Raw genomic sequence first — 27,001 nt, forward strand, 5'->3', positions numbered from 1 at the left:
GAATTACCCATAACTATTTATTCCTCCTCGGACCATTCGTGTCCTTGGACTAGGCCCAAGGCCCAATATACACTTTAGGCCCTTAACCCTACAACATATAAGCTTATTGATTTAACAGTAAATAACTTTCGATTAATATGAAATTTGGGTAAACGGGTTAAGAACAATAAAATAATATAATCCAATACTAAGATTTTTATTTGGAATGCGGAGTTGTGGTATTATAATTCATTAGGCAAGAAACCCAAGTCATTTTTGATATAAATTACCAAATTAATTATCTATCAAATTGAGTAAAAAAATTTCAATTAATGGAATTAATGGAATCTCACTTCTATTATGGGTCCATGAAATGGACAAAAAGTTTATTAAACAAGATAACATTTTTTTTTTTGGATTAGCGCTTGTTAACGGATTACGTGAAAGACTCAACCAAATATTAATCAAACATTTATCTTTAACAAGTATTACTGTATTAGCATGGGATTTGTTTATCAAGAAATAATATAGGGTAGGTAGCACTGGGATTTGCATGACAGTAACTACATTTCCTCCCTATTAATAAAATTTCATAAGTACAATTACTTGAGACATCAATTTTCCACACTATTAAATCTGATTGCGTGATTGCATTAACCAATACAGTATAAAGATGATTAAACTAAACCATGTGATTCATTAATCAATTTTCCAATTTTCCACACTATTAAATTCAATCGTGTGATTGCATTAACCAATACAGTACAAAGATGATTAAACTGAACTATATGATTCATTAATCAATAGTACTGTTACGTGGTTAAAATTTAATCGGAGAACTTAAGGATAACATAAAAAAAAACTTTACCTAAGTGTTATCCTAAAAAGAAAGCCTATTTGTACTTTTGTTTTCTTTCTATTGGTCTGGAAGGCCTTTTTGTTTTAGTCGGTAAGAAACAAACATCTACAGTCAGTTCTCACTGGTTTGATCATAATAGATTATCTAGAATCATGTAATGCAACAAGTAACCGAGTTTTAAATACGAAGCTAATACAAAGTTTGCTGAAACATTTCAATCAACTATTAGGAGAAGAGGTCAAAATGATTTTTTTTTAATCCGTTTACCATATTTAACCCAAAGTAGACGCCAATGTAAGAGTTCTACACCAACAAAAGCAAATAAAAACAATCTTATTGAAGGGGTTATCAATAATTATTAGTCCAATCGGGTTAAGCAACATTTTGGGGTTTGAATAATTTGAAAGAATGTGTGTGAGATGAATAATGACGAGAGAGACATCCCACTAGAAAATAATGATTACTTATTAATTGAGTGATAAGATATACATAAGCCTCGTGAAAATCAAGTACCTTATTGGCACCAATGAAATCTGCAAATTGGACAATACCTTTCGATTTGGATTACAGCAACAGCTACTATTCTATTATCCAACCCCAAAATCAAGAACGATCAGGAAACTTTATAAATTAAGCAGATAATTTGGGATTTGCTTAGAGAAAATGGCCAATCATTGGACAGTTTATTATAAAATATAGAACTCTACTACTGACAAAGAACAAATCACTGAAAATAAGCACATACTCACAAATTTTCAATCAGGTCGCACCAGAGACTCTAAAAGATAACCGTGAAACCCGAAGAACTCTTCAAAGGTATATAAACTCAGCCATTCAAAGTCCAAATCGGGACAAAGTGTCATGAATTTAAAAATCTTAGCAACATTACTGAAAAATAAAGAGAAGAAACCAACGCAAAACTTAACTATGATTTGATGCAATCTATTGACCAATAAAAGGATTAACAAAAAAAAATCTTAATTAAAATATATAGATAAATATATTATATGTGTGTGTAAATATATATATATATATATATTTTAACAAGTGGGGAGATTCTTTTATTTGGGGGCCTTAGGCAATTGCATTAGTTGCATCTATAGTTGAGCCTGCCCTAGACACAGATAATATACATAATATAAAGTCCTTACAAAGAGTGTCTTTGTTTTTTCCCTCCCTTAATTTGAAGACACAAAAACAAAACAAAACAAAACAGGAGGGGGGGGGGGGGGGGGGGGGGGGGGTACTACACACAAGTTACAACCTATTAGCACACAGATAATAAAACACACATAAGTAAAGAGATCACATAACTAGGTTTAAGTGTTTAACCTCAAAGAACATAAAACAACCTTCATTTTAGTCAGTCTTAATCTCAGGGTTGTCGATTGTAGATGGATAAATGATGTTCTTGACACCTGAGAGATCCAATATCTTCTTGCTAGGGTACTTCCTTGTGTGAAGTCCCTGGCCTACTGATGTGCATCAATCAATAACTCCACTCGATCACCTCAGGAAAAACACCTTCCAGAAATAGGTGACCCGTGACCCTGAACCAAGCTGGCTCTGTCAAGTACGTCTCTCCCTTTCAAGCACCATTCACTATTGCCTTTGCACACCCTCGTACTGTCCCAACTGGAATCGTACATACTTGTACCTACTCATAAAGCATTGCCAATTATTCAGATGGAATGGTCAGATAAAGCACTGAGCACATGTAGAAACCTACACCAATATTTGTGCTTACTTGTACCTACTCATAAACCTTTGCCAATTATTCAGATGGCATGGTATAGATCAAGCATTAAGCACATGTAGAAACCTGCACCAATATTTGGGTTAGGTTCAATATATTCCTAATGTAATTTTTTTTCAATATTACGTCATTTTGGATGATGTTTTTTGACAAGTACAATATTGGATTAATTACATTGCCATTTATACTCTTAATGTAACAAATATTATGAAAAAATCTGAGAGAAATCTAAATAGAATTGGGAGAATTTCATTGATTAGAGAAATGATTACAAGAAGAGTAAGTGATAAAATACATAATGCTCTGTTTATATACACAATGAACATAACTAACTTCCAAGGATGGCACCAAAATCAGTTATTGAAACTTCTAGAGTTATACATGTGTCAACTGTGATTAACTGCTTCCTAAAATCTCGGAACCTAAGTCTTCAGTGCTCTTGAATGAAGAATTCATGATGTGGCATTGTCTCAGTGACTTCCAAGACTTCAGTGCTAATTAGGTCAGGTGTTGATGCACGCTGTGTGGCTTGATCACTGCATTGCTTATCAGCAAGTGTTGCACTTCCTACCATTCTTGTGACTCGGCTAGTGCACTTCACCTTAGCAACAACTGCATTACCTACCACACTTGTAGCTTGTCTCATGTTACTCTGCCCTATAGTATGCCTTGCAATTTTAACACTCCCCCTCAAGAGCACAACTCTTGCCTTTTGACTTGGCTTAGGTGGGGAAGGATATTCCACTACATGAGCAAAAATATTAAAGATACCCAATCTAGTGATCAACCTTAAATAGTTTTCAACCTCTAATGCTTTTGTAAATACATCTACCAACTGATTTTTGGTTGAGACATAGAAGGTTTTAAGTGTACCATCAATGATTTTATTTCTCACAACATGGCAATCAACTTCTATGTGCTTGGACCTTTCATGAAACACCGGGTTTGCTGCTATGTGAAGTGCTGCCTGGTTATCACAGTGCAACAACACAAGTTTGTCATGTTTAACATGCAAATCTTGCAACAAATGTATGATCCAAGTTAGCTCACATGTAGTTGTAGCCATTGCCCTGTACTCTGCTTTAGCACTTGATCTAGACACTATGCTTTGTTTCTTAGATCTCCAAGACACCAAGGCATCACCCAAAAACACATAATAGCCTGTCAAGAACTTCCTTGTGTTAGGGCATCCAGCCCAATCTGCATCATAGTATGCTTTTAAGTGTAAATCAGAATCTGTGGGAAAGAAAACACCTTGTCCAGGTGTGCCTTTAATGTATTGAAGTATTCTAGTAGCAGCCTTCATATGTGGTATTCTAGGTTGTGCCAAGAACTGACTAAGCCTATGTACTGCATATGTGATATCTGGCCTACTCAAAGTCAGATACATTAGCTTCCCAATAAGCCTTCTACACTGTCCAGGATTGGAAATCAGATCCCCACTACCTTTGGACAACTTGAATTGCTGCTCCATTAGTGTTTGAACTGGTTTGCAACCTGTCATTCCAGTTTCTTTAAGAACTTCAAGAGCATATTTTCTTTGTGTTAAACTGATGCCAGTCTTGTTTCTTGCAATCTTTAAGCCTAAGAAATACTTGAGTGATCCTAAACCTTTGATCTAGAACTGACTTCAGAGAAGCAACACAATCAAGATCATTACCTATAATGATCATATCATCTATATAGACCAGCAGTGCAGTGAACAAAGATCCTTTGCTATAAACAAATAAGGAATGGTCTGCCTGGGACTAAACAAAACCAAGCTGTTTAATTGTTGCTGACAATTTTGTGTACCATTGCCGAGAAGCTTGTCTCAAACCATAAAGGGGTTTCACCAGCTTACATACTTTCGGAGCAGCTACTGAAGAAGAGGCTGAACACTCCCCCTTATTGTGAAAACCAGGAGGCAAAGTCATGTAAACCTCCTCATCCAAATCCCCATGGAGAAAAGCATTGTTGATGTCTAATTGATGCAAAGGCCAAGACCTAGCAGCAGGAAGTGCAATCAAAACTCTCACTGAAACAGTCTTAGCAATTGGAGAGAAGGTCTCTAAAAAATCAAGTCCTTTTCTTTGGGTATAGCCTTTAGCCACCAACTTGGCTTTATACCTCTCAACACTTCCATTAGGATTGAATTTGACTTTATAGACCCATTTGCAGCCAATGGGAGATTTACCAGGAGGTAAAGCAGTCACATCCCAAGTATGATTGTTCTCAAGAGCTTGAATTTCTTTGTCCATGGCAACTCTCCAAAGAGGATCTTGAACTATCTGGGAGAAGCTTTGAGGTTCCTGAGGACTAGAACCAACTATCAGCAAGTAAGTTTGGTAACTAGGCTCCAAGTGAGAGTAGGTGAGGCACTCAGCAAGGTCATAAGGAGCACTAGTAGCAAATGTAGTACAAGCATAATCCTGCAAGTAGGCAGGAGGTCTAGTGTCTCTAGCTGACTTCCTGAGAGGCACTGGAGGTGCTGGTACAATTGGTGGAGAAGAAGAAGGTGCAGCTGGAGAAAAAACCTGACTAGGACTAGGTGAAACATCAGTAGACATTAAAGAAGAAGTAATGCCATTATCAGAAATAGGGTCAGCGGAATTAGAGGAAGGAAATAAGGCATTATCAGTATCATTGGGAACAAAGTCAAGGACACTAATGGGAGTGACAAAGGAGTCATTACCTGCTAAAGAAGAGGGAGCAACAACATCTTCACAAGAAGTAAAAGAATCTGTAACACTACTAGAAACAGATGCAAAAGGAAAAAAATGTTCATGAAAAATAACATCCCTAGAGAGAAACACACTGTGAGTGGCCAAGTCAAGAACCTTATATCCCTTTACCCCAAAAGGATACCCCAAGAAGACACATTTCTTTGCTCTAGGAGCAAACTTTGTTATGTGATTAGAAAGGGTAGAAGCAAAACACAAGCAGCCAAAAACTCTCAAATGTGAATAAGTGGGTGGATGACCAAACAAAATTTCAAAAGGAGTTTGATTTGATAAAACTGAAGAGGGAGTTCTATTTATCAAGTAAACAGCTGCAAGAACAGCATGTCCCCATAGATGTAAAGGTAAATGTGATTGAAACATGAGAGCCCTAGCCACATTCAAGATGTGCTGATGTTTCCTCTCAACAACACCATTTTGTTGAGGGGTTTCAACACAGCTCAATTGATGACAAATACCTTGCTTAGCAAAGAAATCCCTCATGAAAAATTTTGTACCATTATCAGACCTGATGGTCTTAACCTTTTCAGAAAATTGAGTTTCCACCATGGTACAAAATCCTTCTAAAACAGATTGGGTTTGGGACTTATGTTTTAACTAGTAAACCCAAGTACACCTTAAGCAATCATCTACAATTGTCAAGAAATATTTGCAATTATTAATGGTAGACACTGAAAAAGGACCTCACAAGTCACAATGTATCAAATCAAAACAAGTAGTAGAAATTTGAGAACTTTTATTGAAGGGCAAACGTTTTTGTTTTGCAAGTGGATAGATTTCACAAGCAAAATCCTCAACTGAAGTACAAAGTGGTTCACCATTATTCCTAATTGAAACTAATTTGGCATTAGACAGATGTCCTAATCTAGAATGCCATGCATGAGTGCTATGGACTAAAGGTATTGCAGCAGTAATAGAAGCAGATATGGAGTGTGAAGTGGAGTTGCTCCTTTCCACCAAGTAGAGTCCATTGCATTCCTTACCCAGACCAAGTGTGCTCCAATGAGCAAGGTCCTGGATAAAGCACAAGGTCCCAAAGAAGATAAGACAACATGAAATGGATTTGGCTAAGTGACTGACAGAGATGAGGTTAAAACTAAATGATGGAACAAATAACACATTGTAAAGGGTAAGTGTTTTTTGAAATCCTCACAGTACCAATGTGTGTGACTAAAGCTATTTCACCATTAGGCAAATTAACATGAGTATTCAAAATAGTGTTGATGGAAGTAAAGCAAGTGACAGAATGCACCATATGGTCAATAACCCCTGTGTCTATGACCCAATCAGTGGTATGAAAACATTCTTTATCAACTACTTTGGCAGAAAATATAGAGTGTTGCAAAGTAGGTTTGAAGAAAAGACTTGAAGTAGTACTTGACACAGTGTCAATGAAATTAGAATTATTATGAGTTGATGGGGAAGGCACACCGGTTGCAATAGGCACACCACAAGCTTCAGTAGTCAAACCAGAGACACTTCCACTTGTACTGACAGATGCAACATGATGATTTTGACCTTGATCAATTCCAGAATTGAAAAGGGCAAGGAGCTGCTCACACTGTGCCTTAGTAATAGGACACTGAGCAGATGCATTTGAAGAATTCTCAACAGCAGCACCTTGTGGATAGGAGACTTGATTAGCATTGAACTTCCCCTTTTGCTTATAGCCTGGTGGATAACCATGGAGTTTGTAACACTTGTCCACAGTGTGTCCAAGCATGTTACAATGGGTGCACAAGGGCCTCTCCTTCTTAGGTCCAACTTTGCTGCTAGAATTCCCTTTGGTATTGACATACATTGCCACTGAATCAGGTTTAGGTATGAAGGTAGAACCATGACCATGACCAATTCCTTTTTGAGATTCCTCTTGAAGAATCAAAGCATACACCTTGCTCATTGATGGGAATGGCTCAAGCATGAGAATATGACTCCTCATAGTCTCAAAATTCTCATTGAGCCCCATTAGAAACCTCATTTCATAGGACTTCTCATGAGCAATATTGAGTATTTTCATTGCACCAAAAGTACAGGCTGGTAAAGGCTCATAATGAAGCAGTTGATCCCAAAGCTTCTTGAACTTAGAGTAATATTTAGTCACTGACAATTGACTCTGAGTTATCTGAGAGATTTCTTGTTGAAGGTTATAAATTTTTGGTCCATTTCCCTAAGAAAACACACGTTGCAACTCAAGCCACATCTTTCTCGCAGTCTCACAATACATAATACTACTTGACACATCAAAATGCATCGAATTGATCAACCAAGAAAGCACCATTGTGTTACAGTTTTCCCAATCTTCATACAACGAAGAATCAATTTCAGGTTTCTCAATCTTTCCATTCACAAAGCCTATCTTCTTCTTGGCTGTGAGTGCCAGAACCATAGCCCTAGACCAAGATTGATAGTTCTTCATTCCCAACAATGGTTGAGTGACTAAGATATTACCTGGATTCTCACTTGCACTTAGCAAAAAAGGATTGGGCGAATTGGTCTGTGTATTGGAATTGGAGACTGGTCGCGTGGATTGAATGTGTGTTGGATCAGAGTGATCACTTCCTTCAACAGAAGCCATGAATGATCTTCAAAGCTTGAACGAAAACTTCAATGAAAAAGAAGAGACAGAAAGAAATTCTCTGAAAGAATTCTCAGTAAAGGAAAATCAAGGAAATTTTCTTGAGAAAATTCCTGTTTGGAATGAAAGAAAATCTTCTGGAACCAAACTAAAGCTAGGAAATTAGTGTAAACTGTGCTAACTGCTTTGATACCTTGAAAAAATCTGAGAGAAATCTAAATAGAATTGGGAGAATTTCATTGATTAGAAAAATGGTTACAAGAAGAGTAAGTGATAAAATACATAATGCTCTATTTATATACACAGTGAACATAACTAACTTCCAAGGATGGTGCCAAAATCAGTTATTGAAACTTCTAGAGTTATACACATGTCAACTGTGATTAAATGCTTCCTAAAATCTCGGGACCCAAGTCTTCAGTGCTCTTGAATGAAGAATTCATGACGTGGCATTGCCTCAATGACTTCCAAGACTTCAGTGCTAATCAGGTCAGGTGTTGATGCACGCCGTGTGGCTTGATCACTGCACTGCTTATCAGCAAGTGTTGCACTTCCTACCATTCTTGTGACTCGGCTAGTGCACTTCACCTTAGCAACAGCTGCATTACCTACCACACTTGTAGCTTGTCTTATGTTACTCTGCCCTGTAGTATGCCCTGCAATTTTAACATATTAAGATGATCAAGTTTCAATTACTCTGTCCTCCATAAAATGTTTAAATCTATTTTTTTTTTAATTTTAAAATTATACACAGCATACAAGTTTATTGATTGAATAATAAATAACTTTTGACTAATATGAATTTTGGGCAAACAGGTTAAGAACAATAACAAGTATATAATGTTGAGATTTTAAACATACTAGTCTAGGTTAAGTTATCAAGTAGTGTAATATTATCAAAAAAAAAAAAAAAAAACTACATAGATAGAACTTTATCTTGTCACCTAAGAAGGGTATGCTAATTATGTGACATGGTGATAGGGGAATAAATAATAAAGCCAATAACTTACATCTCTCAAGTCTTGATCAACTTCCATTTTTCTTTCCTTCAATAAGAGCTTGCCTTGGGTCATTTCAGACTCTATGAAACCAGGTGTCACAATTGTGATTTTGATCTCAGGCCCAACCTCAACATGCAATGTCTCGAAGAAGCTTACTATTGCTGCACTACTTGCCTGAGGTGACAAAGTATAAGAATCCATCTGTAATAGAAAATTATTGGGACCATATATCATATTGCTTACATTGTAGAAACTCATCCTAGGTGCAGGTAACCATGAAAAATCTACCACTTATTAGCATTGTTCACCAAATGATCCACTGTTGCATAAAGACCACAAATCAGAAATTGCAACATATTAATTCCAAATTAATATATCCACAAAAGCCATCGAAAAACAACATGTCATACATTTACATCACCCAAAATGGTGAACTATTTCATAAATAAACTGCTTACATTCTTCAACATTGGAAACATCTGCATGTACCACAATAACCTTTGGGGATCCTAGTTCTTGGGCTTTATCTGCAACCGTTAGAAGACAATCATCTCTTATGTCAACAAGGGCTAAATGATCACCTCTCCTAGCATACTTGTAAGCAACATGCTACAAACTTACAAAAAAAATTTCATGTGAAAATGTTGTGGTATTTATATGTTTTTTTTTTTAAGCTTATGATATGCTTTGTGATTACAACCATGCATTTATATTTTGGAATGAGGAAGTGTTGCTTCCCTAGGGCCCTAAATGACTCGAGTCAAGTTGAATATTAAAACTTCAGGCATGTTTATTTAATTTTATAATGAATACGAGATCATCAAACAAGATTACATATTTAAACTTGATTATTATTATTTTTTTTGGTCAAACAACCTCGATTTTGTTCATTAGTTTCTTAATTAAATTATTATGTTCCCATATATAGAAAACCATAACAAATTTTTTTTAATCCTCTAAAAAACATGAATTTTTACTACTAATAGATAGTTTATATTATCAATAAACTATAAATTATTCCTATAAATAATTATAAATGATAATTTGATATTATATCCAATTTATAAATTTATACAATTTAATCCCAATTCTATATAAGTATTTTTTTTAGTGCACATATAAAAAATAATATTATATATAGTTATATAGTGTCTCATTTTTACGAGCTTGATCACAAACACATTATTATGTTTCAGTTTGGTTTGTTTAATAGTCTAGTCTAAACTTAGGTTTGAGTTTGACTTGTTTATTAAACAAACAAGCATAGACACACATTCTCTTGTTTATTAAATATATATATATATATATATGTATGTATGTATGTATGTATGTATGTATAGGTAATTAATTGGGCCAATCAACCAAATACTATTGTATAAATTTAAACCCATATCATAACCCAGCCCATTACCCAAGACCAAACGAGTTTCCCTATTTTTTTTCTCCTCTTGTTTTGTCCGATCCACATTAGTTTCTCTTTACCTTCTTCTTTTTTTGTGTTCACCTTTTTTCTCATTCACAGATGTTTCTTATCTCTTTTTCCTTCCAGATTATTCTTCTTTCTTCCTTATTTCTTCACACCTACAGATCAGTCTCTCAATGTCCTCGTCAAGGAGTATATCGTTTACCATATCCTCATGAATGTTGTTAAAGATAAAATGGTCCAAAGTATTAAAAGTCATTGTAGGTTAATGTACTTATAAAGAAATAAAAATAATCATAATACTACACGTAATGCAAGTACTACGATCTAAGTTTATTCTAGACTTAACAAAGGATTATATGTGTATATATATATATATATATATATATAACAGTCAAGCCAAATCACTCTTTTTTTTTCTTTTTCTTTTTTTTTTTCAGTTTTCTTTCTCTTCTTTCTCACTCACAATATCAACAACAATTCTAACAGATATAAATAAAATAATAATAATTAAACACTTGAAATAAAAAATTATGATCATAACAAACTCCATATATATCAAAAGATACTGTCAAGGAACTTAAATTATATAGTATAAATAGCCCATGTAAAAAGTCTACAAAGATTAGATGGTGTGACATTGATAGAAACCTTGCCAATTTCTGAAGATACTCCAGTAATGTGTACTACTTTGCCAGACACTTTCTCACTATATATGGATCTTTTTAAGAAAGAAAGAAACTTGAGTAAAAGAAATGGTGATATAAAAAAAAGGAATGCAATGAGCATCAAGAGAGGCACTGCATTGTTCAAGAACTTGTGTAGCAAATCCATAGCTTTGCTGTGATGAACAGAGAGTGGCAAGAGAGAAATTGAAGATATGAGGATCGGATGGTCTTATCTTTGTCATGTTATTACATATTTGAGCCTTAAATTTCCTGGCCCCCTAATAAATTGGCGGGAGGGGGGGACTACTACCACCAGCACCAGTATTAGATATGATTTATCGTTGTATTTTTTATATTTCTGCACTATTTACATGATATGATTTATTTGTGTTAACCAAGATCTGGATAATTTATTTAAGTAATCACTTGACAAAATAACTAGGTTAAACAACTTGTGTTTAGGTCTAAAAACGTACAAATAATGTAGAAATTGTGATTGATTACTATTTACTTATCACCTCACATGTATCTCATGCTTTTACTAGTTGTACACACTTCACAAGTTATTCTTTGCTAAACTTAGTACATGAAATTGTATGTGAATATCGTTTGGCCATCCAAGATTATGTTTTCTACGGTGTTTGATGCAAAATATGGTTAAGGGTTGGCAAAAATTGTGTTTTTGATGATTAAAAACCTTGTTTTGAAATTCTAGGTTGAAAACTCCTATTTTTGAAAAACATTTAAACTCATTCTCATGCATTTCATTCATGAAATTCCTTGGTTTGAGTAGTTTCTGCATAATCTTCTGTAGTTTTTCAAAAAATTCAGTTTTCCAGAATTTTGATCAATTGAGTGTGATTTTTGATCAATCGAAAATTTCTAGATTTTTCAAGTCTAGCTTCTGCCTGACTCGATTAGTATTCGATTGATGTTCGATCGATTGAAACTGAAAAATTTTCAGTTTTTAAGTATTTGACAAAATTTTTTTTATGCATCATTTATGTTTAGGATTAACATGCATTGCATTTTTTTTTATTATCCATCTTGCAATTTTGTAGTCATATCTCTCATTATTTTCACACATAACATGCATACACTTTGCTATATTGGGTACTCAACTTGATCTAAAAATTGATTGATTAATTTTTGAGTTATGTACTTTTTCGTATATGCTATTTTTATGTGTGAATTGCAGAAAATATTTTTCTTAAAAGATATGATAGATAATCAATGTGCAAATATTTTCTCTACTCATGCAACTGTTTATGGGACACATAGTGTCAAGTTTGCATTTATTGAAAGAGAGAATATTTGTGTTCATGTGTAACCTCAATTTTTTTTTTTTTTTTTTTTAAAGTTAGATTTGTGTGTTTTTAATTTTCCCCACCTCCTAAATTTTCCCCAAAACTTGTTTTTTTTTTCCTATTTTTATAGGGGGAGAAACTTGTTTTTAACCTTTGTTGTTCTTAGGGGGAGTTGTTTCCTTGATTCTCTATTTCCTCTTATCCTTTGTTGCATATGTTTTTCTGTTTACTCTTTGAATGGGTCTTTGTCAATACATGAAAAAAAGGAGGAGAAACAGATGAAATTCGGAAAAGGTTTTTAAAATGTTTTGTTTAGGCGGAGTTGAAGTTATTTTTGAAAGGGAGAGAATATATAAACTTTTTGATGTATCTAACTTAATGGGAGAGTTAGAATTTACTCTTGTTTTTTATATTGTGTTTTATATTATTGTTTATATGTCTTTCTTTCCACACATTCGGTGATGTATTCTTTTGAGTATTTCAGGAAAGACGGTACATTCTGATCAAGACCTTCTACCTCTTATTGCAACTTCTAGGTTAGGAGTCTTAGATTGGGATTTGTGATGTAATTGGGAAATTTATTATATTGGATTGTTCTTGTATTTGAGCATTTCATTTTGTATGTAAGTTTTGTCATGAATTGCCAAAGGGAGAGATTGTTAAGTTCTAAAAGTTTAGAACAATTGGCAAATCGTGAACACAAACTTGTCTAGATATAGATCTTAGAGTCTATAGGTATTATTAGACAATACTCAAGGTGATACAAGTCAAGATTCAAGAATATACAAGCTGCAGAAAGAAGAGTTCAGAAACTGCCTGGTTCGATCGATCTAAAGACAAGCTCGACCGATTGAAACACGTATCTATAGAATTCTATTTCAGCCCAAACTTTACTTAAACGTATTGGGTTTCAAGTAAAAAACTACTGGTATGTAAAGGAAACCCTAAGTACGTTTTTATAAGGCTTTTGAGAGAGAGAAAAGTGTGCCTCTTTTGTAGATCTAGGATTTTGTACCCAAAAAGCTCTCTCATGTCTTCTACCGGTATTGTAGAAGTTGCTACCTTCTCTAGTCATCAAAGGTGCTAATGAGTTCAACCTTTAAGGGTGGTCTTGGAGTCACAAACAAGAGAGTTTTATTTATTTATTTTTTATTTTTTTTAATTTATCACAAGTGTTGGTGCTTGTGTTGCAAAGGCCTTATAGAGGAGTCCGTGGATTCGGAGCTTGCACGTGGTCGTGTTAGTAAGTTCTACATGCGATAGCAATAGGATGTTAGTGGTCTAAGTCTTATTGTAAACTTCGATTCTCTATAGTGGATTTGCTTTTTACCTTAAGGATAGCTAAGTTAAATCTTCCCCAAGTTTTTTTACCCGTTTGGTTTTTCTGGGTGATCATATCATTGTGTTCTTTATTTTCCGTTATTTTACATGATATGACTTTATTGTTTTAACCTAGATCTGAATAATAAACCTGAATATTCACTTGGTTAATTAATTAAGTGAAACAATCTAGTTTACAGATCTAAAACCTAACAGTAGGAATATCATTTTTTTTCACAACTTATACTTCCAAAATATTTATTGTTCCAAAAAAGCATAGTAAAACAAATTAGTAGTTGAAAATTGTGACTTCAAGTCATGATTTTAGTTGCTTTTAGGGTATGTATAAAGCTATGTAAAACAACTTTTCTGCAACAAATTAATCCAAAGCAAAAACACATGATACACTTACATCGCCCAAAGTGGTTCACCGTCTCATCAATAAAATGCTTACATTCTTCATCTTTGGAAACATCTGCACGTATCACAATAACTTCTAGAGATCCTAGTTCAAGTGCTTTATTTGCGACTATTTGAAGACGATTCTCTCTTCTTGCAACAAGGGCTAAAATAGCACCTCTCCTAGCATACTCATAAGCAATATGCTACAAATTCACATAATAATATAGTATATTAACTATTGTTTTGAGATTTTGGTATCCACTATGACTATAACTACTTGTTTTCATATGTGCTAATATCCACAATTCTCTTGTGAATATAATTAAAATGTTGAAACTAAAACATTTAGAAATGAGCATTTCTAAGAGCCTGAATTATATAATATCAATACATAATATAAAAGGCAGTTAATATCTACAAAGATTAAGAGGTGTGACATTGACAATTTGCTACAAACCTCGCAAATTCCTGAAGATGCTCCTGTGATGATTACAACTTTGTTAGCCACGTTCTCACTACATATATTTCTTTTTAAGGAAGAAAGATATTTGAGAAAAAGAAACGGTGGTAATAAGAAAAGGATGGCAGTCAAAGTTAATGGAAGTAGTACAATGTTCAATAACTTTTGAAGCAAATCCATAACTTTGAGAGAGAGAGAGAGTAATTGAAGATATGATGATAAGTCTATCGATCTATAGTACGAGGGAAAAACACCTTCCAGAAATAGGTGACCTTGGACCATGCTGGCTCTGTCAAATACCTGTCTCCCTTGCAAGCACTATTCACTATTGCCTTTGCACACCCTCGTACTGTCCTAACAGGTATCGTGCTTACTTATACCCATTCATAAAGCATATCCACTTAATCAGATGGCATGTTATAGATAAAACATTGAGCACATCTAGAAACCTAAACCTACACCAATATTTGGGTTAGGTTCATTATATCCCTAGTGTAATTTTTGTCAATATTACATTATTTTAAATGATGATTTTTGAGAATTACAATATTGTGTTACATCGCTTTCTATACTCTTAATGTAACAAAATATTAAGATGATCAAGTATCAATTACTCTTTCATCTATAAAATATTCAAATTTCAATTTTTTTAATATTCTAAAATTATACATAACATATAAGCTTATTGATTTAACAGTAAATAACTTTCGATTAATATGAAATTTGGGCAAATGGGTTAAGAACAATAAAATAATATAATCCAATATTAAGATTTTTATTTGGAATGTGGAGCTGTGGTATTAATTCATTAGGCAAGAAACTCAAGTCATTTTTAATATAAATTACCAAATTAATTATCTATCAAATTGAGTAAAAAATTTCAATTGAACTAATTAAATGTTCAAAAATGTGAATGATCTAAAATTTTAGCAAATACAACGACACATGTTATAATAAAAAAATGAATTTAAGAAAAATAAAATACATCTCTGTATCTACGAGTTAGACAATTCTTTTTTTAAGAGTAACATTAAATTAATTAACTCATATATTAGTGGGGGCTAGCTCTTATTTTGTAGGCTGAATTACTAAAATATTAAATATTTATATATTGCATAGAGAAATTTTCAAAAATTTTAGAGGGCCATGTATGTAATTCCACCCATGAGTCGGATATTTGAAGGCGGCGGACTGGCGAAAGGACAAGACATGAGTGCGTGGGTTAGCTGAATAATTAAAAAAATACAATTTAAATATAGTTCTTTATGTGGCTAATTGGGGTGAGAGGGACAAGGGCTGCTAAGTGTGTGAAAGGACAAGATATAAGTGTGTGTGTGTGTGTGTGGGGTGGGGGGTGGGGGATGAAATAGGTGAGTATGTGACTTATGGTTATGAGTGTTCTAAAAAAAAGATAATTTAAGTATAGTTCTTTATAAATAAGATTTTATAAGCAACCGTAACAGGTATTGAAACCTTAAATAAGATTTTATTAATTTTAGTTTTAAAAAACTTTTTTTTATAGATACAATTGTAACAGGTATTGTTTGTAATATTCTATAAGTAATATATGCATTTGAAAAAGAATCTAGCCTTTTTAAAGAATCTGATTGGATACCACTTATTTTGCTAAAAACTGAAAATTGAAAATATTGTAGTAAATAATTTTAAAATAATTTTCACTCTTACTCTTGACGTAGGATAGTACAGTGGGACCGCTTAGAGTGAAAACACGGTAGCAAATTATGTTTGGATACCACTTTAGCAAATAATTTTAGCAAAATCATTTCAACTAACTGTAGCCGTGGGTCCCACTTTTTCAAATGCAAACGTAGACTTTTAGCCAAAATGTGCAATCCAAACGCACACTAATTGGAGTGTTTTCATCTATTTGGATAATTAAGTACAATAAATTAGTATCACTATAATACAAATGGGTTGATATAAAATACATCGAATTATTAATTAGTGTGATAACTTATAATAATTGATAAAGTAAAAAAGTACAAGTCTAAAAGATACTGTGTACAATGTAGTGGGTGTGTGCCTATGCTGAGTATACATTGAGATTGAGTATAGGCTGTGGGTTAGTGTGTGCGAGCTAGTCGGCCAGCTGTGAGCTGTGGTGTGGCCATGGCCTTTGTGTAGTGCCTGTGTGCCACTGTGCTGTGTTGTCATTGCTATCAACTGTGTGTGTAGTGGCAATGTGCAGATTGATGGGTCGGGTTACGATCTTGGTAAGGAAGACAGGTTTGGTCACCAAGAAGGAAGTTATAAGGAACGATTGGTGGGAACTATCTCGGGTGCTTACGCACAAGCATTTGGGTTTGAATCGGCCATGGAAGAGGAAATAGAGTCTGATGAGGAAGAAGATGTACTTTGTGAAGGTATGACTGCACTAAAGCTCTCTAAGGGGGAAAAACGCAGAATCCGTGAACCCTGGGGCCGGTCCATTATCGTGAAAACATTTGGGAGAAATGTGGGATACATGCACGTGTCCTCTAGGCTGAGAACCATGTGGAAACCTGTGGGTAGAATGGACATCATTGATCTTGAACATGGTCACTTCCTGATCAAATTTGGGCTTAAAACTGACCTTGATGGGGTTTTGACGGGTGGACCATGGTTTGTTGGCCAACAATTCCTAGCCATCAGACAATGGGAACCCGAATTCAAAGCTTCTAAAGTGATGTCTTCCTCAATTGCAGTTTGGGTCAGATTACCCGAATTACCTATAGAATTTTATGAACCCACCATTCTTAAAAAGATTGGAAGCACCATTGGACTGGTGCTTAGGATTGACTCACACACGATCAATGGAGAGAGGGGGCGTTTCACCAGAATTTGTATCCAAATCAACGTGGAAAAACCACTAATCAAAACCGTGAAGATTGGCAAGGTGGTCCAAGCTATGCAATATGAAGGCATTAACGATATTTGCTTCACATGTGGTCGCATCGGACATAGGAAAGAAGGTTGTCCAATGATTATCCTTAGGTCGGAACCAACTACTGCTGAGTCCGTGTAGCAGCAGAATCCCAATTCAAATTCGGATGGGTCCCATGAAGGTGGACAGAGAGACGTTGGGGTGGCAGAGAAGATTGATGCAGACAAGTATGGTGATTGGATGGTTGTGAAAGGAAGCATAAGGCCAAGGATAAAAGAGGCAGTTTACACACATCTTCCTCTGATGCTACGGGTAGGAGTGAGGGCATTACTCACTGGAACACACCAAGAAAGCCTCGAGACACACATGCTGACACAGGAAAAGATGGGAAGAGAAAGTCTCATGATGTGGGAGGAACTAGGGAGGTACGGCTGGTCCATTCCCAACAAACCCAATCCCATAAAAACTTTTCTAACTCTAATAGCCAAAAGGATGACCTGGGCTTATCTAAGCGTGGGCCCAAGAAACTGACCCAGGGTAATAATTCACTTTACCATGGTAATGTGGATAGCATCAACGGGCTAGCTTTTGACACCTGCCCCACACACTTAAGTTCCTACCCTTCTGATGATAAGTTTCCTCCTTTAAGCCAAAACTTTCATTTCGGTGTTGGGGTTGAGGGAAATGGAGACAGCAATGAAAAAATGGGCGATTTTTCTCAAAAGGAAAGTCATTCCTATAGGCAACAGAACAATAGAAGGCATACAGAGAGACCTAACAGACATCATGGGTTGGTATGAGGAGGAAGCAATGGAGGTGTGGAAGAACATTTTCCCACTTACAGAGGTGAGTGCTCGTCTGGGGTTCTTGCCGATGGAGGACGAAGCTTGGATCACCACACCAAACCCATACTGGCACTTCCTTATGGACAAGCCGAAATTCCAGCCACTGGTAAGCATTCCACCCTTGCAGTAAGGGAAGCAATCTTGGATGCACCTCTGCGAAAAATCACTGAGTCCTTTGGAAAAGATTCACCTCGAACTAGTGATATCACAGAGGAAAATACTTCTAAAGAGGCCAATAGAGATGATATTTTTGGGAAACCTTTCAATGCTCAAACTCCTCCAGTTCTCGATGCCGACCATAGCATGTACATTGAATATTCTGCGCAACCAAGCACAATTCGGGATTCTAAAGCTTGCCGTGAACCTATTTCCAAGGGTGATCAGGGAAAGGAACGAACTGAGACAAGTATGGATGTCGAGGGAGACAGGGGAGGGGCCGTCACTAACGTGCTTTGATTCTCGTTTAGCCCCCAATCCAATCATGAATATTTTAATCTGGAACTGCAGAGGGGTAATGAAGCCCACATTCAAGAAGACTGTGATGGACTTGGTTGAATTGCACCAACTTGTGATTTTTGTGATTACGAAGACCAGAATTGATGGTCCTAGGGCGGATGAGATCATTAGGAGACTGCCTTTTGATGGTGCTTATTCCACTGAAACCATTGGCCATGTTGACAGGATTTGGCTCCTGTGGTGGTCTAATTTTGTTTCCATGGAGGTCCTGTTGGTAACGGAGCAGGGAATTCACACCATTGTCCAGGTTAGTCCCCATGCTTAACCCTGGCTTTTAAGTGCTATTTATGGTAGTCCTCGTTTTAGAGAAAGATGCTTACTGTGGGGCAATTTAAAAGTGCTATCGGAAAAACATAAACTCCCTTGGGCTGTCATAGGGGATTTTAATGATGTTGTCTACAGTGAGGAGAAAATGGAGGGCAATGGGGTTTGCAGAAGAAGGGTTGAGGAATATACTGGCTGTATGAACTACTGTAATTTATTTGATTTGGGGTTCACAGGTCCTAAGTTTACTTGTACCAATAAGATAGACCTCCCTGGTTTAATTCAAGGTAGATTGGATAGGGTCTGGGCAAACTCAACATGGAAGTATTGCTTTCTTGAGGCCCATGTCAAGCACCTGCCGCGTATTAACTCGGATCATTGTCCTCTGCTCTTAGCTCTAGATAACCCTCCTATTAGAACTGGTGAGCGACCTTTTCGTTTCCAACCGATTTGGCTAAGCCATGAAAGCTTCCCTCTCATTGTCGGGGATGCATGGGAAGGAAACCAACATAACATCAACAGTGCAATCGTTAACTTTACCGGTAAAGCTAGGGAGTGGAACAGGGTGGAGTTTGGTAACATTTTTTGGAAGAAAAGAAATCTTATGGCAAGATTAAGTGGGGTGGAGAATGCTTTGGCTCATAACCCTAGCTAGAGAATGATCAACATGCACTCTTGGCTGTCTGAAGAGCTTGATAAAATTATGTCTTTGGAAGAAGAGCTATGGGGGATTAAAGCGAGAACTAACTGGTTAATCCAAGGGGAGAGAAATACTACCTTCTTCCACCTATCCACCCCCATTCGTAGGAGCCATAACAGGATTAATCGAATTATGAAAGCTGATGGTGATTGGGAAGAAGATATTGAAAGGATGAAGGAAATCTTTATTAATGGGTTTGAGAGGTTATACAAATCTGATCAGGAGGCTTGCCTTAGAATCCCTGATCGCATCCCTATTTGGGGGCATTACTTATTTGAGTCGAAAGCCCATAACTTGGCTATCTCCCCCTCCAATGCAGAAATATTTTTTGCACTGAAGTCTATGAAAGCCATTAAAGCTCTGGGACCGGACGGTCTTTATGCCGGATTCTTCCAAAGGTTTTGGTTGATTGTGGGAGAATCAGTGAAATTTGAAATCAAGAAAAAAAAATTTCTACAAAGAAAATCCCTAAGCATCTGAACAAGACCTTGATTGTTCTTATCCCAAAGAAACTTGGTCCGGAAACCATAAACCATTTCAGGCCGATCAGCCTTTGTAACACTATTTATAAAATTGTGACTAAGATTCTTGTTAATCGGCTAAAACACCTCATGCCCACTCTTGTTTCTCCCTCCCAAATAGCCTTTGTCTCAGGGAGAAGAGGCATCGACAATGTGATCATCGCCCAAGAATTAGTTTACACAATTGAGTGGAAAAAAGGGACAGAAGGATTCATGATTATAAAAATAGACCTTGAGAAGGCTTATGACCATTTGGAATGGAGCTTTGTGAGGAGTATGCTTGTGAGTTTGGGTTTTCACTCGGACACAGTGGAGCTTATTCTTAGCTGCATCTCTACTACCTCGGCAGCGTTGCTTTTTAATGAGGATCAGATTGGGGAAATTTGTCCTTCCCGTGGCTTGAGACAAGGTGATTCAATCTCGCCATATATATTCATCCTTTGTATGGAGTATTTGAGCACCTTAATTAATTTGAAGTGTGAGGAGGGGTGTTGGAAGAAGATTAAGGCTTCTCGCAGTGGCCCTGGTTTCTCCTGTATTTTTTTTGCTGATGACCTCTTATTGTTTGCCAAGACTGATGATAGAAATGTTGAGGTTGTAGTGGAGGTTTTAGATGTTTTTTGCAAGCTTTCAGGTCTGAAAATCAGCAAGGAGAAGTCCAAAATATTCTTCTCACCTAATGTAACCATGGAGGATAAGTTGGATATTGTGAACCTTACTGGGATTGGTGAAACCCATTTCCTTGGGAAATATCTCGGCTTTCCCTTAATCCACAAGGGAAGGAGACGTAATGAATTTCGTTTTGTTATGGAAAGAGTTCAAGCAAAGTTGGATGGCTGGAAATCCAAATGCCTTTCACCAGCAGGGAGGCTTGTGCTCATTAAGACAGCAGTGACTGCCATACCTGAGTATACTATGTAGTGCCATAAACTTCCTGCCAAGGTATGTGAGGAGGTGAATAAATTGGTGAGAAACTTTCTTTGGGGCTCTACTGTAGATAAAAAGAAAATGCATCTTGTTGGGTGGTAGAAGGTCACAAATCCAACTAAGATGGGAGGGCTTGGGATTTTGACATGCAAACAAGGAATGCAGCTCTTTTGGCAAAGCTTTGTTGGCAGATTGCCTCTAGCTCGGATATGCCATGGGCTCAAATGCTCACTTACAAATACCTCACCCCACTTCGCCTGAGGGGTCATTCTAGGAACCAAACTGCCTCTCGAATATGGAAAGCTTGCAAGGAGGGAGGGGTTATCTTTAACAAGGGTTTTAGATGGTCTATTGCCAACGGTGAAAGTGTAAGCGCTTGGGCTGATTTTTGGCTCCCTTCAGGACCTCTTAGGCAGCAAATTGAAGGCCCTTTGAATGTGGGGGAAGATAAGATCTCAGCCAAGAGCCTAATGAACAGTGCAAAGTGTATCTCTTTCGCCCTCCCTGACATAATCATTCAAGAAATTAGAGGCATTCCCATTGCAGCAAATCCTTCCCATGAAGACTTGCTAATTTGGGCCTTTTCTCATGATGGCTCATTCTCCCTTAAATCTGCTTATCTCATAGCTAAAGGGTTTAATCTTTTGAACCTTGATACTAGCACCCATCAATGGGTGTGGAAAGCCCATACATCCCCTAGAATCAAATTTTTTATCTGGCTATGCACTCATAATAGCGTGCCTACGAAGGAAGTGCTTGGTTCAAGAGGGTTAAACCTTGACCCGATGTGTGAGTTATGTGGTGAAGGGGCGGAATCTATCATTCATACTCTTAGAGACTGTAAGGTGGCTAGAGTGGTGTGGAGAGACCTGGGTTTTGAGGAGAATGAACTGGGTTTTTTTGGTTTGAATTTGGTAGAGTGACTGAAGAAGTTTTGTGGGACTTCCACTAGCTACCCGAGACCCTATGTGCCATGGAAAATTCTGTTTCCTCAAGCAATTTGGGCCATATGATTGTAGAGAAATAAGGCTTTATTTTAGACAGGTAGAGTTGTGGAAGGTACTAGTTCACTATGCCTTAAGAAAGGTGTGGAATACTTTGCTATTGTCCCTAATGAACCTAACAAGCCAGGTAGAGTGCAGATCCAAGTGAAATGGAATAAGCCTCCTACTGGTTGAGTAAAACTTAACATTGATGGGACTATGTATGGAAATCCAGTTAAGGTAGGTGGTGGTGGTATTTTGAGAAGTAGTAGTGGAGATTGGATAGGCGGATTTGTGAGGAAAATGGGTAGCACGTCGAGCACGGTGGTAGAACTTTGGGCTCTAAAGGACGGGCTCACCATGGCAAAGCAAATGGGATTGAAAATATTTGTATTCAGATGGACGCTGAGTTTATTGTTTAGCTTGTTTCAAGGCCTTCAATGGTTAATCTAATGCTTGAACTCCTCTTATCTGAATGTAGGAACGTGATTCAGACTTTCCCTAACTCCTCGGTGGCGCATGTATTCAGGGAAGCAAATGGCGGTGCTGACCGGCTTGCAAGGATGGGAGCTGAACTTGTTGTAACTGATTTTCTTTTTTTGTTTGAACCACCGGATTTGGTAGATGAGATGCTGGCTAGTAAGGTGGGGTATTGTTTTTTGTAATAGACTTGCTGTTTGTTAGTTAATATAATGCACCGTTTACCCAAAAAAAAAAAAAAAATTTGAAATAGTGATACAATGAGACCTTTTTGATGCATCCTATTGACCAATAAAAGGATTAACAAAAAAAAAAATCTTAATAAAACATATAGATAAATATATTATAATTGTGTGTATATATATAATTTTTTTTTTTTTTTACAAGTGGAAACATTTTTTTATTTGGAGGCCTTAGATAATTGTATCAGTTGCATCTATGGTGGAGCCCGCTCTAGACACATAGATAATACACATAATATAAAGTTCTTACAAAGAAATAGGTGACCCGTGGGCCATGACCCTGAACCAAGATGGCTCTGTCAAGTACCTCTCTCCCTTGCAAGCACCATTCACTATTGCCTTTGCACACCCTCGTACTGTCCCAACTGGAATCATGCTTACTTGTACCTGCTCATAAAGCATTGCCAATTATTCAGATTGCATGGTTAGATAAAGCATTGAGCACATGTAGATGTAGAGCAGCGGGAGCATACTGATGCAACTAGCACTGATGAAGCAAGCTTGTGCAACGGTGTCGTTTGACTCCAGTTTTTCAGTGTTAAGTCATTAAGCAATGAAACGCACCGTATCACTTAAAAGGGAGATGTAAAACGCAACGTTGAAGGATGAGGCAGTTAGGATTCTATTTACTATTAAGCACGTGTGATTAAGCTGTTAAGTTTGTTACAACAGAATTTAGTTTGTTAATCTCTCTCTCTCTCTCTCTCTCTCTCTCTCTATATGTGTATAATCAAAACCAATTCTCATAACGTAATTCATTCTGTTAGTTCTATGCAAAATATCAAAGTATTCTGCTAGAATATTCTCTCAATTCTCTAGATCAGTTTCTCATTTGTTCAGTAGAAACCTACACCAATATTTGTGCTTACTTGTACCTACTCATAAAGCATTGCCAATTATTCAGATGGCATGCTATAGATCAAGCATTGAGCACATGTAGAAACCTGCACCAATATTTGGGTTAGGTTCAATATATTCCTAATGTAATTTTTATCAATATTACATCATTTTGGATGATGTTTTTTGACAATTACAATATTGAATCAATTACATCGCCTTTTATGCTCTTTCCTCCATAAAATGTTTAAATTAAAAAAAAAATTTATTTTAAAATTATACACAACATATTGAACCTACAAATAACTTTCAATTAACATGAAATTTGGGCAAATGGGTTAAGAACAATTTAAAAGTATATAATGCTGAGATTTTGAAAATACTAGTCCAAGTTATTAAGTTATCAAATAGTGTAATATTAACCCAAAAAAAAAAAAAAAAACAAAACTACATGTATAGATAGAACTTTATCCTGTCACCTAAGAAGGGTATGCTAATTATGTGACACGGTGAGAGGGGAATAAGTAATAAAGCCAATAACTTACATCTCTCAAGTCTTTTATCAACTTCCATTTTGCCTTCCTTCAATAAGAACTTGCCTTGGGTCATTTCAGACTCTATGAAACCAGGTTTCACAATTGTGATTTTGATCTCAGGCCCAACCTCAACCCGCGCAATGTCTCGAAGAAGCTTACCATTGCTGCACTGCTTGTAAGAATCTATCGCTAATAGAAAATTATTGGGAACCGTATATCATATTACTTACATTGTAGAAACTCATCCTAGGTGCAGGCAACCATGAAAAAGCTACTCCTTCTTACTCGACCATTGTTCACCAAATGATCCACTGTTGCATAAAGACTAAAGACCACAAATTGGAAATCACAACATATTAATTCCAAATTAATAATTCCACAAAAGCCATAGAAAAAAGAAAACACATCATACTCTTACATCGCCCAAAATGATTAACTGTTTCATAAACAAACTGCTTTCATGCTTCAACCTTGGAAACATCTGCACCTACCTTGGAGATCCTAGTTCTTGGGCTTTCTCTGCCACAGTTGGAAGATGATCATCTCTTTTGTCAACAAGGGCTAAATGAGCACCTCTCCTAGCATACTCATAAGCAACATGCTACAAACTTACAAAATAAATTTCATGTGAAAATGTTGTGGTATTTATATGTTTTTTTTTTTTTTTTTTTTTTTTTTTTTTTTTTTTTTTTTTTTTAAGCTTATGGTATGCTTTGTGATTACAACCATGCATTTTTTTTTTGGGATAAGGAAGTGTTGCATCCCTGAATATTAAAAGTTTAGGTATGTTTATCTAATTTTTATTTTGAATACAATATCATCAAACAAGATTACATATTTAAACTTGATTAATTCTTTTGTCAAACAAGTTCGAGTTTGTTCATAAGTTACTTGATTAAATTATTATGTTCCCATATCTAGAAAACCATAACAAAGTTTTTAATCCTCTAAAAAACTATGAATTTTTACTACTAATGGATAGTTTATATCATCAATTAACTATAAATTATTCCTATAAAAAATTATAAATTATAATTTGATATTATATCCAATTTACAAATTTATACAATTCAATCTCAATTCTATATAAGTATTTTTTTAGACAAGTGCACATATAAAAAATAATATTATATATAGTTATAAAGTATCTCAGTTTTACAAGCTTAATCACAAACACATTATTATATTTTAGCTTGGTCTGCGTGATAGTCAAGTTTAAACTTGGGATGGAGTTTGAATTGTTTATTAAACAAACAAACATAAACAAGCATTCTCTTGAATTAAGCTCGAGCTGTTTATAAATTGCTAGGTTCAATTATAGTCCTAGGTGTCCTAGCCTTTGGTTGAACCATTTCACTCCTTGCCAATTAGACAACTTCAAAACCTTGAGAATCTATAGCGTGGTCTGTGGTGGATTAAACCTGGGACATCCAAGTTTACGTCATACTCCAAACCTAGAGTTTGAATTGTTTATTAAACAAACAAACATAAATAAGCATTCTCTTGAATTAAGCTCGAGTTGTTTATAAATTGCTTGGTTCATTTATAGTCCTAGCTAGGTGTCCTAGCCTTTGGTTGAAATATTACACTCCTTGCCCATTAGACAACTTCGAAACCTTGAGAATCTATAGCTTGGTTTGTGGTGGATTAAACTTGGGACATCCAGGGTTACGTCATACCCCAAACCAATGAACCAACCACCTAAATATCCTTGTGGGGGTATAAGTAAGGAGTCAACTTCATACCAAAGACCATTCTAGTTTAATTAGAGAAATACAATATTTCAATACTGATGGATACCGGTTATCATTTTGAGGTTACCGTCAATATTACAAGCATTTAAGTTTTAACAAAAAGAGACAAAATAATATTTATATGTATAGGTAAATAATTGGGCCAATCAACCAAATACTATCGTATAAATTTAATTCCATATCATAACCCAGCCCTTTACCCAACCCCAAACAATTTTCCCTTATTTTTTTATAGACCCTATTTGTTTTGTCCTCTCCACATTAGTTTATCTTTACCTGTTTTTTGCTTTCACCTTTTTATCTTTTTTTTTTTTTTTCTCATTCACAAATGTTTATTATCTCTTTTCCCTTCCAGATTATTCTTCTTTCTTCCTTATTTCTTCACACCTACCGATCTGTCTCTCAATGTCCTCGTCAAGGAGTATCTCGTTTACCATATCCTCATGAATGTTGTTAAAGATAAATGGTCCAAAGTATTAAAAGTCATTGTAGGTTAATGTACTTATAAAGAAATAAAAATAATCATAATCCTACACGAGTACACGTAATGCAAGTACTACGATCTAAATTATTCTAAATTTAGCGTGCGTTTGGATACAACTTATTTTACTAAAAACTGAAAACTGAAAATAATAAAAAAAATAATTTTTTTATTGTTTATTATTGTAAGGTCACTATTTGGGGCCCAAGTCCAAAATGTATAGAGCCTTGGTCCAATTAGCCCGATACAATGAATTTGTAGAAGATAGTTTGGAAACTTGGGCCTTAACAAGTTAGACACACGACCAACATGTCCAAATGATAAAAAAAAGGAAGATAACATCCATCTGCTAGAGAGTGTCATCCTCGGATCTTATCAGAGGAGGAGGTTGATTCTGAACATGTTGTTTTTCCTCTTTTGTTATCAGTCCGACCCCCCTTGTTTTCGCTCTATCCTCTCTTTTATACTGTCTTCCTTCCATCTTCACCGCCCACGTGTAGATTTAGATTTATGGTGCTGATACTTGTCCCATCAGCCCCTCCCCAAAGTCGTTGGGAGTGG

At 35.9% G+C, this 27,001-nt stretch overlaps 1 protein-coding gene and 2 pseudogenes across 1 annotated transcript; 1 reads left to right on the forward strand and 2 right to left on the reverse strand.

Annotated features, from left to right (window-relative positions):
- Positions 1–2,131: 2,131 nt before the first annotated feature.
- Positions 2,132–14,650, reverse strand: LOC115963495 (annotated as a pseudogene).
- A 3,414-nt stretch (positions 14,651–18,064) lies between these two features.
- Positions 18,065–22,734, forward strand: LOC115965839. Its single transcript, XM_031085133.1, has 2 exons — positions 18,065–18,962; positions 22,592–22,734. The coding sequence occupies exons 1-2, from the start codon at positions 18,345–18,347 to the stop codon at positions 22,613–22,615; spliced, it is 642 nt and encodes a 213-aa protein (XP_030940993.1). The 5' UTR covers positions 18,065–18,344; the 3' UTR covers positions 22,616–22,734.
- Positions 22,735–23,078: 344 nt separating this feature from the next.
- On the reverse strand, positions 23,079–26,396 carry LOC115963496 (annotated as a pseudogene).
- Between the last annotated feature and the right edge of the window lie 605 nt (positions 26,397–27,001).

This window comes from Quercus lobata, chromosome 10 (assembly GCF_001633185.2).
Source record: "Quercus lobata isolate SW786 chromosome 10, ValleyOak3.0 Primary Assembly, whole genome shotgun sequence".
In the NCBI taxonomy this organism is placed as follows: Eukaryota; Viridiplantae; Streptophyta; class Magnoliopsida; order Fagales; family Fagaceae; genus Quercus; species Quercus lobata.